General features: G+C 56.5%; 1 protein-coding gene across 17 annotated transcripts in view; it reads left to right on the forward strand.

Moving 5' to 3' along the window:
• Positions 1 to 15,207, forward strand: part of MAST3 (microtubule associated serine/threonine kinase 3) — a 35,588-nt gene that overhangs the window by 11,484 nt on the left and 8,897 nt on the right. For 3 of the 17 annotated variants that reach the window (XM_081076859.1, XM_081076870.1, XM_081076865.1), the window contains 15 exons: positions 4,128 to 4,216; positions 4,303 to 4,375; positions 5,060 to 5,138; positions 5,564 to 5,724; positions 5,899 to 5,974; positions 6,179 to 6,463; positions 6,554 to 6,655; positions 6,928 to 7,060; positions 8,519 to 8,580; positions 8,972 to 9,057; positions 9,843 to 10,051; positions 10,671 to 10,809; positions 13,430 to 13,562; positions 13,778 to 13,943; positions 14,489 to 14,590. In XM_081076859.1, the coding sequence (XP_080932985.1) occupies positions 4,128 to 4,216; positions 4,303 to 4,375; positions 5,060 to 5,138; positions 5,564 to 5,724; positions 5,899 to 5,974; positions 6,179 to 6,463; positions 6,554 to 6,655; positions 6,928 to 7,060; positions 8,519 to 8,580; positions 8,972 to 9,057; positions 9,843 to 10,051; positions 10,671 to 10,809; positions 13,430 to 13,562; positions 13,778 to 13,943; positions 14,489 to 14,590 (1,895 nt within the window). Of the gene's footprint in view, positions 1 to 1,085; positions 1,716 to 4,127; positions 4,217 to 4,302; positions 4,376 to 5,059; positions 5,139 to 5,563; positions 5,725 to 5,898; positions 5,975 to 6,178; positions 6,464 to 6,553; positions 6,656 to 6,927; positions 7,061 to 8,518; positions 8,581 to 8,971; positions 9,058 to 9,842; positions 10,052 to 10,670; positions 10,810 to 13,429; positions 13,563 to 13,777; positions 13,944 to 14,488; positions 14,591 to 15,207 lie in introns of those variants that run through there. The other 14 variants (XM_081076863.1, XM_081076873.1, XM_081076861.1 and 11 more) reach the window with 8 other exon arrangements.

The following is a 15,207-nucleotide window of genomic DNA, read 5'->3' on the forward strand; positions in this document are numbered from 1 at the left end:
TCAGAGAGGCCGCCCAGCTAAAGTTGTTTTTGCCAGTGTTACTCCTGTGCTTTTGTTTTCCTTGACTTCAGTGATTGAAATTAACTTGTTCATTTAATTCTTTCCCATTGACTGTCTGCCTCCCCAGGGGATTGCGGGTCCCTGAGAAGAGGGATTATTTGTGACCTCGTTTTCACTGGGTCCCCAGCGTTAGGCACAGGGGCAGGCACACAGTAGGTACTCAATCAGTGTGTGATGAGTGAATGAATGGCCAGATATGTGTGTTTGAGCCCCGGTCTGGGGGACCTGGAGAGCATTCCTGGGGAGATACCCAGTAGGTATCTGGACCACAGGGAGGGCCACCTGAGGGTGACACTGGACATGGAAGAGACAGAGTAGAGAGTTTGGGAGAGACCTGCAGAGCAAAATTGGTGGCAGGAGGGCTGGGCAGGGTTAGGGCTACACACTGGACAGCAGCACCCCCTCTACGCCTGAGTCTCCCCTTCTCAGATGTGGGGTCTGTGGGATCTGGGTCAGTTCCCAAAGTGTCGTGTGGTCTGTGAAAGGACTGCCCTCAGAGTGACGATGCCCCTGACTTCCTAGGGCTGTCATGAGAGGAGGAAGCATTAATTCACTGCCTACTGTATGAGATATTTCTCCTTCCACAGTGAACACGAGGTACTGTATCCCCAGCCTAGTACCGGTCACTTTCTGTGCCTTCAATTCTATTCCATTTTCACCAGGAACATGTGTAGATGGGGAAACAGAGACCTGGAAGATGTTAACATTTACATCTAACTCCTGTAATCCTCTTGTCAGCCCCGTTTTCCTCCCATTTTACTGCTGAAAAGACTGAGGTTTGCGAAGTTAAATCAGGCATCTCATTCCTGACTGTAGGAAGGCTGATGGCCTTTTCTGTCACACAGACAGGCAGAGCGTGTCATTTGCCCTGACTCAGTTTGCTAAACAGTTTGCTGTCTGTGCCATCCCAGTACGGGGAGATGCAGAGACCACAAGGATCCCAAGGGCCTGGGGAAGACAGAGCCCAACAGACACAAGAGAAGGCTTCCTGGAGGAGAGGGACTCTGGATTTTACCGGGCAGGAAGGGCATTCCAAGAAGTGGAGCCAGTGTGGGCGTGGTAGCATGACCCCGGCCAGGCCTCGGGATGGGCCTTGAGTGTCGCACTCAGCAGAAGGGGTTAGAGCCGCCTGAGAAAGGGAAAGGGGGACCGAGATCAGATTTACATTTTAAGGAAAAAGAACCAAGTTCCAAGGCCCAACCTCCAGGTACCGCCAACGCCCCGCCCTCACCTCCCACACCCCTGGCAACGCCCGACCCTCCGTCCGCGGCCCTGGCAACACCCCGCCCGCTCAAGAGCACGCGGAGCGGCCGGGCTCCTTCGGCGCCGCTCGCCCCGCCCCCTCCAGGTCCCGCCTCCGCGCTCGCCCCGGCCGGGTTCTCCGCCGCGCTCCCGAGCGCGCGCTTCCTCCTCTCCCCGCCCCGCCCCCAGCCCCGCGGCGCGCCCCCCTCCCCTCCCCGCGCCGCTGGGCTACCCCGGCGGATCCCACCGCGGAGGTTCGTGCCCTGCCGCCGGCTGCTCCCCCGCGCCTCCCGGGCCTTGGGTGGCACAAAGGGAAGGAGCAGCATGTCCGACCCCAGCTACTGGACGGCGGTGGCGGCTCCCGGCCACCGGAGCCGCTTGGCCAAGGGCGCGCTGCTGCAGCGCTCCAAGAGGTAGGGGGAACGGCGCGGGGAACGGCCGAGTAGACGCGAGTTGCCAGGAATGTGTCCCGGCGGCGTGGCGAGGGCCCCTGTGCGCGGCGGTAGGAGGAGGGGGAGGACTTTCTGGGATCGAGGTATCCCCTAGCTTCCCAGACATCCTTTTTGTGCCCCTCGTTACTCTCACTGGGATGTCTGTCGGGGTCGCGACTAAGGTGGTGAGGAGGTAGCAGGGAGTTGAGACAGAGGCAGGATTTAAACCCGGGGCTCGAGGTCTGGGCCAACCTGGGGAGGTGCTTCTTGGAAAACCTGAGGCTGGTCTGTCCCTGGGGCCCAGTCAGCGGAAATCTTGGTTCACAAGCAAATATTTGCTACACGAGGCTGGCGTGCATGTGGGGTGTGAGGAACGCCGATCGCTGGGTTTAACCTAGAGCAAAGCCTGGCCTCTCTTGGAGTCTCAGTTTCTCCTTTTGAAAAGCAGAGAGGCTACGTGAAGGCTATGGGCTCTACCGGACCTGGGTTCAAAGGAAAGGTCAGGTAGTGCCAGGCTGTGTGACCTCAGGCAGTTCATTCACCTCTCTGTGTCTCATTGGTGCTGGGTTGTGACATTCCCAGAGCAGAGCACAGGTAGAGGCCTGGCGATGGGATCTCAAATACCAAGTCCAAGGGCTTGGACTCTTCTTCCAGACTCTGAGGAGCCACAGAGGGCTTCTGGGCACCTCAGAGGCGGGGTTCAGGAACTTGGCCTTAGGCCCCTATTTTCTGTCATATTCTCGTTCTCTGTTGAACCACAGGAGAGGTGATTGAATGACTAGGCCACTTCTCAGGGTCCTGGACCTCCTCCAGGGAGGGCTGAACAAATAGCACTCAATAGTTGCTCAGGAAATGAACAGATGATGCCCACTTCCCCTTTGACACCTCCAACTTGGCTGTTTTCAAGAAGGCCCTGCCTGAGAGTAAGAGGGAGGTGGCCAAGTGTTTTTCCCAAATGCTGGAAGTGACAAATGATGCATTGCGGTGGGGTGCGAAGGGAGGGGTGTGGGGGTAAGGAAGCAGGTGAGGGGCAGGGAGAGGATGTGGGACTGGTAAGTGGAGGGGGGTGGGCAGGAAGTTTTGCAGGAACCTGTGGGTTTCACTTTTGCTTCTGCACCTCAGACTAGAGGACAATCCCTGTGGTTGTTGACATCCGTAGCCTCAGTTTCCCCCACTGGGAAATAGGTGCAGCTGGTCTCTCCCACCTCCGGACTTGTTGAGATTGACAAATGGTGACCTAATTCACTAAGGAGACCATGGCTCTGTCAGGAGAAAAATGACAGTACACATACCCGCCACCATGTACCCCCGCTGGTCTGAAGCTGAGCCCTGGTGTATGGGTTTCATCAAATCTTTCCAGGACCTTTCAAGGCATGCAGATGGGGCAACTGAGGCTCAGAGGGGCAGCTGTGGGCAGACTGTTCCCCCTCCCCCCCACACCGCCTGTCTTGTCTCCTGGCTTGGAGGGTGACCATGCCCTCCCACACTTTGGCCTGCACTGCCTTCTGCTTGGGACACTGTTCCTGGCCCTGTGAAGCCCAAGGGTTCATCTCCCTCCCTGCACAGTGTGCTGTGGCTGAGCCGCGTTGGCGGATGGGATGTGTGGGCTGGTGCACTTGCAGAGCAAGAGCAAGCAGAGCCGTTGCTGGGTGACTGCTCTGGGGGGGAGGGGGGGACAATGTTGCTCCCAACTTCCCTCTGCCAGGGTGGGGGCTGGGGCCGAGGCACCAATGGGCACTGCCTGGGCAGGGGGCTGATGGCTAGAAGGAGCTGGGATGGAGGGAAGGAGGGAAACACTTTGGCAGAACTGGAGACAGGACTCAACTGTGCAAGATGCTGATGTTAGGGTTTTTAAGGGTCAGACTGGCATTTGGGGGGACCTTGGGGAGGGACATTGCCAAGAGACTTCGCCAGTGGCCCTGGAAAAGGGTGCACGGAATGGGGTAGGGGACTACCTCAACCTACCTGCAGGCTGCAGGGTCCTCTCCACCCTCTTCCTTATTTGCCAGAGCTCCTGACAATGGCCACGGGTGGGTAAAGGTGTGAGGGTGGGACTGAATACTGACGCCTGACAAGGCAGGCTAGGGACTCCTGGCTGTTCACAGCGATCACCAGGAGGCCAGCAGCACTTCATGCCACCACGGATAATATAACAACAATAGCAGGAGATTTAATAATAGTAATATGCGTCCAATATGACTCCCACTGGGCCTCAAAGGCTGGGCGAAGGAAGGGCCATGGGGGGGTCCCGTTGGGGGCAGAGTGGGAATGGTCGTGCCCAGCTTCCTATCCTGCCCCAAAGCTGGCCTCACAGGTGCTCCCGCCTGGGCACGTGGTCCCCTGAGCCCAGAGGCCTGGGCCAGCGCCTGACCTTGTCCCCACCTCCCCCCATAGCTGCCGCAGCGGGAACCGCAAGAGCCTTATAGTGGGAACACCCTCACCGACCCTTTCCAGGCCGCTGTCGCCCCTCTCAGTCCCAACTGGTGAGCATGAGCGTGGGAGCAAGTGGGTGTGTGCTGTGTCCCATCTCCAGCCCGGATGACTCAGTTTCCCCTGGCCTCCTTCTCAGCAGGCAGCAGCCCCTTGGAAAGTCCCCGGAACTTCAACGCAACATCAGCTGTCAACTTCCCCTTTGCCCGGAGGTTAGTGGTCCCTGGTTTGGGGGGATGGTATCCTCTTGACTGGTGAGGGCCAAGCAGGGGGCATGTACTTAGTGGACCTGCCTCCTCACTGGCCTTTTCCCCCTCCCCTGGCCCCTGCCCTGCTGTGATCCCTCCCTCTGGCTTCTGCCCCTGGCTTGGCCTTCTGCAGCCACATCCCTCGCACAGACAGGTAATTCCAACGAGCCCTGGGGAGGAAGAAGGACCACAACCAGGTCTAAGAATCATTAATTCACTGAAAGTCATTCATTCACTTAACAAGAGTTGTTGTGTGCCAGGCATTTAAATAGCACTTATTCATTCAATATTTATTGCCTGCCTGCTGTATGCCACCTGCTAGGGGACTGAGGAAGGGGGAGCTGGACTTTGGCCCTTGGGAACTCCTCAGTCTGGTAGAGAGGGCCAGCATATACCCCAGCGGCTGTAACTCAGAGAGGTGGCAGCTTTAATTGGGCACACTGGCAGTTGGAGTCAGGGAGGACTTCCCAGAGGAGGTGTCTGAAGGATGAGAAAGAAACACACAGTGAACTTGCTCACCCTGAATCACTGTTCCCAGCCTTATAGAGGATCCTTCCTCCAATGGAGCCAGAATCTATATCTGTCCTTGGGCCCCCCAAACCACAGGGGCTAAGCCTTCCTTCCGACTCTTCTGGTTCTCCTCTCCAGGGCTGACGGCAGAAGATGGTCTCTTGCATCCCTCCCGTCTTCTGGCTATGGAACCAACACGCCCAGCTCTACTGTCTCGGTACCCACAGTCCCACCTTGGTGGGCAAACAGGCGGGTGCGAGGTTGGAGGGGAACATGTCTTTGGTTTTTTCAAGGGGTCAGATAGTTGTTCAGTCAGTAAACATCCTCACTGCTCTCTCTGTGCCCCATTCTGGGTAATGTGGGGGGTCCCTGAGAGGTTCTAGCCTCAGCCCCAGGAGCTCCCAGTCTGGGTTACACAGATATCCTTAGCCTGTGGGGGTCAGGGCCTAGCCATGGGGGGTCTTAGGGCTGCCAATGGAGCAGACAGGGAGGGCTTTGGTTTTGAGGGACACATAGGAGCCAGGCAGGTGAGGGTTTCCATCAGGTGGCCAGCTGACATCCTGGGCCTTGAAGAATAGCGCTGGGGGTTCTGGCTTTGGCACTGACCCTGAACGTGTGGCCCTGATAACCCCCTCCTGCCAGTCAAGCTCATCCTCCCGGGAGCGTCTCCACCAGCTTCCTTTCCAGCCTACGCCAGACGAACTGCATTTCCTGTCCAAGCATTTCCGCAGCTCAGAGAGTGTGGTTGACGAGGAGGTTGGACATCGCTCACCCCGCCTTCGGCCCCGCTCCCGAAGCCTCAGGTGGGCCTTGACCTCTGGCCGCTGCCTCAGCCACTCCCTGGGCTGGCTTTGGGATTCACACCATGGCTCTTTCTCTTCCTCTGGCCCTGACCCTGCCAGAGCCTGGCTTAGCCCCCTTCCCCTGGTCTCAGGTCCCATGTCACAGGCTGACCGGTCCTCCCCTCCCCCCTTCAGTCCAGGACGCACAACAGGCACCTTTGACAATGAGATCGTCATGATGAATCATGTGTACCGGGAGAGGTTCCCCAAGGTAAGCCTCGCCATGTGTCTGGACTGACCCCAACGCCCCTCCATGTTGTTGTCCCTCTCTGGGTGACAGACAGGCACTCTGTCTTCTTGGCTATATTGCCATGTCTGTCCCTTTCTATTTTTCCCTCTGGGTCTCAAATCCCCCTCCACTCCCAAGCCCTCCAACCCCATGGGCTCCATCATCACATCCCCTCTCTGTCCTCAGCTGTCTCCCCTGCCCCAATCTGCACGTGCTGCTTCCCAGCCCCATTCAGTGACCAGGTCGCCCATCTGCACCCAGGCCACAGCCCAGATGGAGGGTCGTCTGCAGGAGTTCCTCACTGCCTTCACGCCTGGCGCTCGGCTGGCACTGGCCGACGGCGTCCTGGGCTTCATCCATCACCAGATTATCGAGCTGGCCCGCGACTGCCTGGCCAAATCTGGAGAGGCTCTTGTCACTTCCCGCTACTTCCTGGAGATGCAAGAGAAGCTGGAGAGGCTTCTGCAGGATGTGCGTGGGGAAGCTCGGGGCTGCAGATCCCCGGGAGGGGCAGGGCAGGGCCAAGGGCCTTCGGCTGATGTCCCCCCACCTTGCCCCCAGGCCCGTGAGCGCTCAGACAGTGAGGAGGTTAGCTTCATCGTCCAGCTGGTCCGGAAGCTGCTGATCATCATCTCACGGCCAGCAAGGCTCCTTGAGTGCCTGGTGAGTCTTCGCACACAGCCAGATGCAGGGGCCCAGCAGACCTGAGCTCAGGCCCCTGAGCTACAAGACACTCGTCCCCATCGCATAAGACATGGAGAGGGGCACAGGGTGCTGCCAGGTTGGGGTGGGCTTCCTGGAGGAGGAGCCAGGAGCAAAGACCCCAGGGACAAGTTGGAGCCACCAATCAGAGTGCTGCAAGACAGAGGGCACAGCATGTGCAAAGGCCTGGAGGTAGGACCAAGCCTTGGCTGACCAGGCTTCTGCACCTCCAGGAGTTCGACCCTGAGGAGTTTTACCACCTGCTGGAGGCTGCCGAGGGCCAGGCCCGCGAGGGCCAGGGCATCAAGACAGACCTGCCACAGTACATCATCGGGCAGCTGGGCCTGGCGAAGGACCCCCTTGAGGGTGAGCTGGGGTGGGGCAGGGTGGAAAGGAGAGACTAAGGACAGGCTGGGGTAGAGCCCTACTATCCTTGTGTCTCTGTGTCCTGCCCTCAGCCACCTGTGGGGTCCTCTGTGGGGCCAGTGCCTGGGATTTCAGGGTCAGGCGGCTGCACATTGGACCCTCTGACCGGCCTCAGTGTCCTCAACTGCCAAGTTGAGGTGGGCCAGGGCACCAGGGGACCACCACTGGCAATGACATTCCTATCGTCCTGCAAATTCACAAAGCCCATTCCCAGTTTCGTCTGACTGTGGCCTCAGAGGTGGACTCGGAGGCGAGAACTTCTCCAAACAACCAGGACAGGGGAACCAAAACAGGGCTCAAGGGGGGCATAGAACTTGGATCAGCCTGGTCTGGGGGTGATCGAGGAGGCTCTGGGAAGAGGTGGTGTTGAAGCTGAGGATGGAGAGGTGACCAGGTGGAGATCTGGGAGCCGGGGAGAACCAGGCCGGGGCGACAGAGGGCCTGAGGTGGGACCATGTCTGGCGTGTCAGAAGAGCAGCAAGGAGCGGGTGCGGCTGAGGAGCAGAGGACAGAGGGGAGCTGGGGAGAGGCGAGGGGGTCATCAGGGCCTGGCCACAGTGGCCAGTGGTCACCAGGCGAGCATCATTGCTGTGTTAACCCTAGGACCGGGCTGCTATCATCCCCATTTAAAGCTGGAGAGACTGAGATTCTGGGCAGAGGAGACTGAGCAGGGAATCAGACACGGGTGCCCAAGGCCATACCAGTCTTGGATTGGCCCTGTGGCTGTGGCCATCCTCCTGTCTGTCCAGTGAAGATAACGCAGGTGGTGCTGGGGGTGGGTCTGGTGTCAGAGGATACGGGAAATGGCCAGGCAGGTGACGGCTGAGGCTGTGGGGGCTGCTCACGGATGGACGCAGCATCCTAGGGGGCCCACTGAGAGTGGGAGGGGCTACATGTGAACCTGGGCCTCCCTCACCCCTGAGGCTCCACCATCCCATCCCAGCCTGGCTCTGGGACCACGAGACATTCTTCAATGCCACTGTCATGGCTCATGTTCAGGGACCAATCACTGAGGCCACCCCTCTGCCAAGCCCCGGGACTGCACTGGAGGGGGCACCCACAGAGTCATACCCTGAGCTGGGTGGTTATTAGGATCCCGTGTCACAGCTTATGTTTACAGGGCAAGGCTTGGAGCCAGGGTTTGATAAAAGCTGAGCAAGTGGAGCCTGGGCGACCCACTGGCCCTTCTTGATGGTTCTTCAGTTGTTGCTTAGTCCAGCCTCCTAGGTTTGGCTGAGACTGGACATAGTAGGGGCTCCTTGTCAGTATTATGAGAGCTGGTCAGGGGAGGCTCCATGTCCCCAGTCCTAGGTGGGCTCTGGAGGCCTCAGGAAATCTTTGGATGATGGAGGGGCAGGTGGTGAAGGCCCCATCCAAGGCTCCTTCCCCGTCTTGCAGATATGGTGCCTCTGAGTCACCTCAATGACAGAGGACAGACCCCAGCGCCTGAGTCCCTGGAGGTGAGGTGCAGAGCTTTGGGGCCCCCCACCTGTCTTGTTCTTCTCAGAACAGACCAAGCAGCCATAGGGGGGGCTGGGTTTGCAGAAGTTCTGCATGCAGTAGGTGCTTAATAAATTCCTGACTTGGGAGGAAGGTGCGGGGAGGGAGACTGCTGTGCCATGAAGGTTGGGCAGGGCAGGGCTGGAGGGGGCACTGGAAAGGTATTTTGGAGGATGTGTATGAGTTTTCTGGGAAGAGGGCATGGCTTGAGCAAAAGCTTAGAAACTCTGACACTGAGTTGGAGAAGTTTGGGTGGGGGAGAAAGTAGCATCAGATACAAGGACTTGGGGGCTGGACGAGCCCAGCCCGCTTCTTGGGGGATCAGGACCCTGAACCGTTTTTGCCCCCCAGAGCCGTGTCCTGGTCAGCCCGTCACGGAGGAAGCCATGTGAGAGCGACTTCGAGACCATCAAGCTCATTAGCAACGGGGCCTACGGGTGAGTCCTTGGGTCCCACATAGACCCATTTCTCAGATGCCAGCAGGGATGACTGATGCCCCGGCAGCCCCTAAGTGTGCAGACAACTGCAGAGGAATGTGGCAGAGTATGGCCTTGTACAGGCGTTCACGATCTAGGCCCTTACCTGCTCCAGGTATAGGGGGGTTCTGAACAGGGGAAAAGAGGACCACACGGTGGCAGGAGCGTGCAGTGAGCATTATTTGTCACTTTGACAGGTTTGTGGAGGTGGGGGGAGTGGGATGGTTAGGAGGGGTGTCCTTGACAGCATGAAATTGTCAAAGGGGGATGGGAGAGGGGGCCAGCAGCACAGTGGAGAGTCTCTGGGTCAGAGAGCCCCAAAGGTCAGCAGCAGCGTGTGTGGGCTCCTTATAGCTCTAGCGTGTATCTGGCTGGGAGCAGTGGGGTGCAGTTTCACTGGGTACACAAAGCAAGCAGACTCTAACTGGCTAAAAAAAATCTGTATATTTGGAGTATATTTAAAGTACTTTGAGTTTAGTGTAGGCTTTTGAGCTAATGGGTCTTCGCCTGCTGTGAATAAGTAAACAATCTGAGGGCCAATATACTGGGGCCACGTGTAGTGGATTTATAGGACACCAGGGAGGGCAACTTAAACTCAGTACCTACTTTGGGAGCGGGGCCAGGTATGCATAAATGTGTCCCAGGTGGAGGGCGCAGCACCCGCTAAAGCCCTGCAGGTTGGGTCCTGGGCCTACCAGGGCCTGGCGCTCAGGCCTCAGGGAGCCCTCGCCCTCCCCCTCCCCCAGGGCCGTCTACCTGGTGCGGCACCGGGACACACGGCAGCGCTTCGCTATCAAGAAGATCAATAAGCAGAACCTGATCCTCCGTAACCAGATCCAGCAGGTCTTTGTAGAGCGTGACATCCTCACCTTCGCTGAGAACCCCTTTGTGGTCAGCATGTTCTGTTCCTTTGAGACCCGGCGCCACCTCTGCATGGTCATGGAATACGTGGAAGGTGCGGTCTCGGGGGTCTCATGCCTCTAGCGCCGGGGAGCTCACCCCCTACTTGGGAGAATGTCCCTCCTTGGGCCAGGCTGGGGTCTGCTCTGTCCTCTGGGGTCCCAGCCTGCCTTGGGGCCCGTCAGTCTGGGATGGGGTGGTCAGGGCTGGGGCAGCCCAAAGATGAATGGGACCCTGGAGGATAGGGTCCTAAGCAGGGGGAACTGGTGAGCATAGGCCTGGAGGGTGGAAGTAAGAGCAGGGGAGGGAGGGGTGGGTGGGAGCGTCCAAGGTGAGGAGTTGCAGGTTCGGGTTTGCAGTTTAGGAAAGACCGGGGCCTTCAGGTAAGTGCAGGGACAGGCGTTTACCAAGGTGCTATCAGGCAAGGACAGGGAACATTCACTCTCGAGTCACCAGCTGCATATAGGGAAGGGACTAGGTATGTACAGAGCTGCCACCCTGCCAAGGACTAATAGCCTGGGAGTCAGGGTTGCCCCTCTCCCACCCCCTGCCCGGTTTACCACCCTGACTCAGGACTGACACACTAGGGACCCTTCGGACCTGGCCAGGAGGGTGTGGAGGCATTGGGTGTGGCTGCTGAGCCCACAGCCACTGAGAATGTCTGCCCCTTGCAGGGGGCGACTGCGCCACGCTCCTGAAGAACATGGGCCCTCTGCCTGTGGACATGGCCCGCATGTATTTTGCGGAAACAGTGCTGGCGCTCGAATACCTGCACAACTACGGCATTGTACACCGAGACCTCAAGCCTGACAAGTGAGGGGCGGGGCCACAAGGGGGTGGGGGCCACAAGGGGGTGGGGCCCAGAGGCTTGGGGGCAGGGCCTGGCCAGCGGCGTGGGAGTGAGTGCGGCCTGGTTCTGCTCAGCAACCCGTGTCTATCTGGATTCTGTGGGCGTCAGGGGGCCCCTGCTGGCAGAAAGGCAGGGAGCTTGCACATGTGGAGCACTGGATACGTACAGAGGAGAGCAGTGACTTAATAGGTACCTGCTGTATGCAGGAAAAGGACTGCCCTCATGCAGGTGCTGCAGATCACAGAGAGGGAAGGTGACACTTAGGATGCGTAAACTACGTGGGGAGGGATCGTGCACTCTCAGAGCTGCTGCCACACAAGGGGAAAGAACATGCACTGCTGAGGCACCAGCTATGGAGAGGGAACAGGAACATGCATGTTGCAGGACCTTATATGTGAAGAAAGGGACTGTGCATGTCTTGAACATATGCTGTGTGTTAGTGCAGGAAAGAAAGGAAAAAAACATGTTTATTGGGCCTTGGGATGTTTATTTTGTTCTAGCATCTAGGAAGCACCTACTGTGTGCTAGGTCCTCTGTGGGTGACTGGGAAACACAAGCATGCATGTGAATAACCCTTCATGCTTTGTAACCTCTACATAATTTTCAAAGCACTCTCCCCTACATTAATTGAGCACCTGCTGTGTACAAAGGAAAGAGCCACCCCTATGTTGAGTACCGTCTGGATATGAGGCCAGAACCACATGTTTCTCAGGTACTTGGCTACATAGAGGTGTGAACGTAAATGTGAAGATCCCTGTGTGTTTTCAGGGCATTTTGTAGTTTGCTTAGGAAACAAAACAAATGTGTATTTAGCACCTGCTGTATACCTGGGCCTGTGCTTGCTGCCTTAAAAACTCTGTGCCCAGCAGGCCTCTCTATGATCATCCCAGGGCGGGGTGGGGTCTTCCAAGTGTCTCAGGTCAGACCCCAAGGCAATCCCTGCCCCTCTCAGAACCCTCGTCTGCAAGATGGGGTGGGAAGGTACCCAGTCTTGAAGGGTTGAGGAAGGAATAGACACACATAGTAGGTGCTCAACAAAAGTATGTTTTTTCACTTTGGAAGATTTCAAATACACCCCAAAATCAAGAGAAGATATGTTAGTTCCCTCGGTTGTCATAATAAAATACTACAGACTGGAAGGCTTAAACAACAGAAATTTATTCTCAGCCTGGGGGCTGGAAGTTTCTGGTCAAGGTATCAGCAGGACTGCACTCTCTCTGAACACACCAGGGAGGGATTCGTTCTAGGTCTCTCTCCCTGCTTCTGGTAGTTCCTTGGCTTGTGGCAGGGTCACTCCAGTATTTGTATGGCCTCCTCCCTCTGTGCATGTCTGTGTCCAAATTTCTCCTTTCTATAAAGACACCAGTCATATTGGACTAGGGGCCACCCTGCTCCAGTGTGACCTTATCTTAAGTAATCACATGTCCAGCAACCTTGTCTCCAAATAAGGTCCTATTTGTAGTTACTGGGGGTTAGGACTTGAACATGTGAATTTGGGGGAGACCCAGTTCAGCTCATAACGGAAGGGTACAGTGCCCCATGCCCCTACTCATTCCACATCCACCAATACTCGACCCATCCTGTGTCCTCTCTGTCCTCTCTGTCCCTTCCCCGCCCACCCCACTGGATGATTCGTAGGAAATCCCAGGCATCGTATCATTTCATTCATAAGAAGGAAAATATTTTTAAATAGCAGATATAGTCAGTGTTCAATAAATGAATGTTTTTTTTTAGATAGGTGTGCCTGTAGGAGCTCAGGAAATGTTGGTTGTCTTAACAGTAGTGGCTTTAGGCCTGCTACACGGCCTTCGTGTTAGAAGGTGTGGCTGTACCTGGTAGCTATACCAAAGTATTGTTTTTTCCACAGCTGGTGTACACAGTAGTTGCTCAAGAAACACCCCTTATTTTTAAAAAGCAGCAGGTACGCAGAATTAGAGATGGCTCATCCAACAACTTGGATATACACAGTGCATTTTATAGAAATTTATTTTTAGAGGTGCGTGAAAATAGGACTTTATAAAGATAGAGCGTGTGAATCTCTCACTTAGCAAATCATTTATATATTTAAGCAAGAAAAGTTAAAACAGCAGCATACGTGGTAGGTGTGCACGTTTAATGGATGCACTTCTGAGGTACACAGAAATATTTCTGTACACAACAGGTGCTCAAGATATGTTCATTTTTCAACTTGGGATGTCAACAACGGGTGCTTGCAAAATGTTACAATAATGGACATAAGTACAAAAATACACTGTATACCCCCCCACAGCAGGTGATCAGGAGATGTTTTAACGCAGTTGGGAGATGCTGTGATTCTGAGGAATTTTTTTTTACGCAGTCGAGTATATAGTAGGTACTCAACAGCAACACCAGATACACCCAGTAGGTGCACAGAGATGTTTGCCAAAATTTGTAATATTTCCCAAGACCCATTGGTTCTTGGGATAATGTGGCTGTGCAATGGAAGTGCCTGGTGGGGGGGGCGGGGTCTGGCCTGCCCAGAGTGGAGCCAAGTTCAAGGGCAGCAGGAAGCACCAAGTGCCGGGGCCCCCAGCCCTGAGCGTGCTGCCTGCCCGCCCACAGCCTGCTCATCACCTCGCTTGGCCACATCAAGCTGACCGACTTCGGCCTGTCCAAGATCGGGCTCATGAGCATGGCCACCAACCTCTACGAGGGCCACATCGAGAAGGACACCAGGGAGTTCGTGGACAAGCAGGTGGGCGGGTGGGCAGGAGTCCTGGGTGCTGGGCCCCCTTGGTCTGGACTCTGACCCTGGAACCTGGCAAGACTCGGCTGAGAAAAGGAGAAATGAAAATGCCCCCTGCAGTTCTACCCACCCCTTATTCCCAGCCTGGCCCTGGCCTCTCAGGTTCTCCTGAGGACCCTCCCAATCTGGGGGCCGCCTTCAGTTTCCCTGTTCTGCCTGCCCAGGTGTGCGGGACCCCCGAGTACATCGCGCCTGAGGTAATCTTCCGCCAGGGCTACGGCAAGCCGGTGGACTGGTGGGCCATGGGCATCATCCTCTACGAGTTCCTGGTGGGCTGCGTGCCCTTCTTTGGAGATACCCCTGAGGAACTCTTTGGCCAGGTGGTCAGTGGTGCGTTCTCCATCCTCTGTCACCCCAGCTTTGAGTCTCGGCCACACAGGGGCTCTTCCCTAGCTACGCTAGCGAGGGGAGCAGCCCCATGTGTGGAGAGGGCACCTATGATATGCCTGGCCCAAGTTGGGCACTGGGGACATGAGCAGGGGCAAAATAGACAGCCCTTGTGGTGCCCACGGTCCAGCAGGAAGACAGACAGCGAGATACAGAAGCAAATTTTGGAGCAATTAGAGGCCAAAAATGCCAAGAAGGAGAAGCAGACCAAAGGGAGGGGGCGCTGCATTAAATAGCAAGTTGTGGAGGCCTCCTAGATGACTTATGAGCAAAGGCCTGAAGGAGTGAGAGGGAGCCACAGACAGAGAAGAGGGGAAGGTGCTCTGGACAGAGAGTGCAGCCAGAGCAAAGGCTGTGAGGTGGGACGGATTCTGGCGTGTGGGAGGAGCAGGGGAGGCTAGTGGCTTGGAGCACAGTGAGTGAGGGGCAGTAGTGGGAGGTGCTTGGCAGGACTATCCCACCCCCCTCACTCCCTCCCCTCAATGTAGATGAGATCCTGTGGCCAGAGGGGGAGGAGGCCCTTCCAGCTGACGCCCAAGACCTCATCACCAGGCTGCTCCGGCAGAACCCACTGGACCGTCTGGGCACTGGTAAGTATGGGGCCTGCGGCAAACAAAAGCTCTACTTGAAAGGCTGCCTGAAGGAGGGGGACTTGGGGCTGGGGTTTTGAAAGATGCACAGGCATTTGCCAGGCATTAACTTAAGACCTTGAAGGAAGAGCAGGTAGCAGGGTCTGGTACAGACTGGGGACACTGAGGCTGAGTGAGTATGTGAGCCTGTAAGATCACCAGGGGCTGTGTCCTAAGGTCCTCAAAGGCCCAGCCCCATGGCTCCCACTGTCCCAGTTTTCCCAGCCACTTAATGACTGGTTAAGGAACTATTTGATACGTGCAGCCAGTCATTACCATGGCCACGGCAGCTCATGTTCACGATGAAACTTGGCCATGGGAGAGAATGGTCAGGGCTGAGGTTGTGGAACCTTCGCAGTCAGCTCTGCTCCATGGAAGCACGTGGAAAGGGCCCGGGAAGGAAGCCCTTCTAAGTCTCGGGGGTTTCTGTGGATGGTGGGATCTCAACATCCAGGAGAGGGAAGAGCAGGGCCTGGCTTCGAGCCCTAGCTCAATTCTCTGGGCTCTTCAGTGGCTGCTGGCTTCCGCTCCCATCTTTCTGGTTCTGTGTTAGCCAAGTTTTGGTCCCCCATGGGCCC

Source organism: Rhinolophus hipposideros, assembly GCF_964194185.1.
Source record: "Rhinolophus hipposideros genome assembly, chromosome: 16".
Classification (NCBI taxonomy): domain Eukaryota; kingdom Metazoa; phylum Chordata; class Mammalia; order Chiroptera; family Rhinolophidae; genus Rhinolophus; species Rhinolophus hipposideros.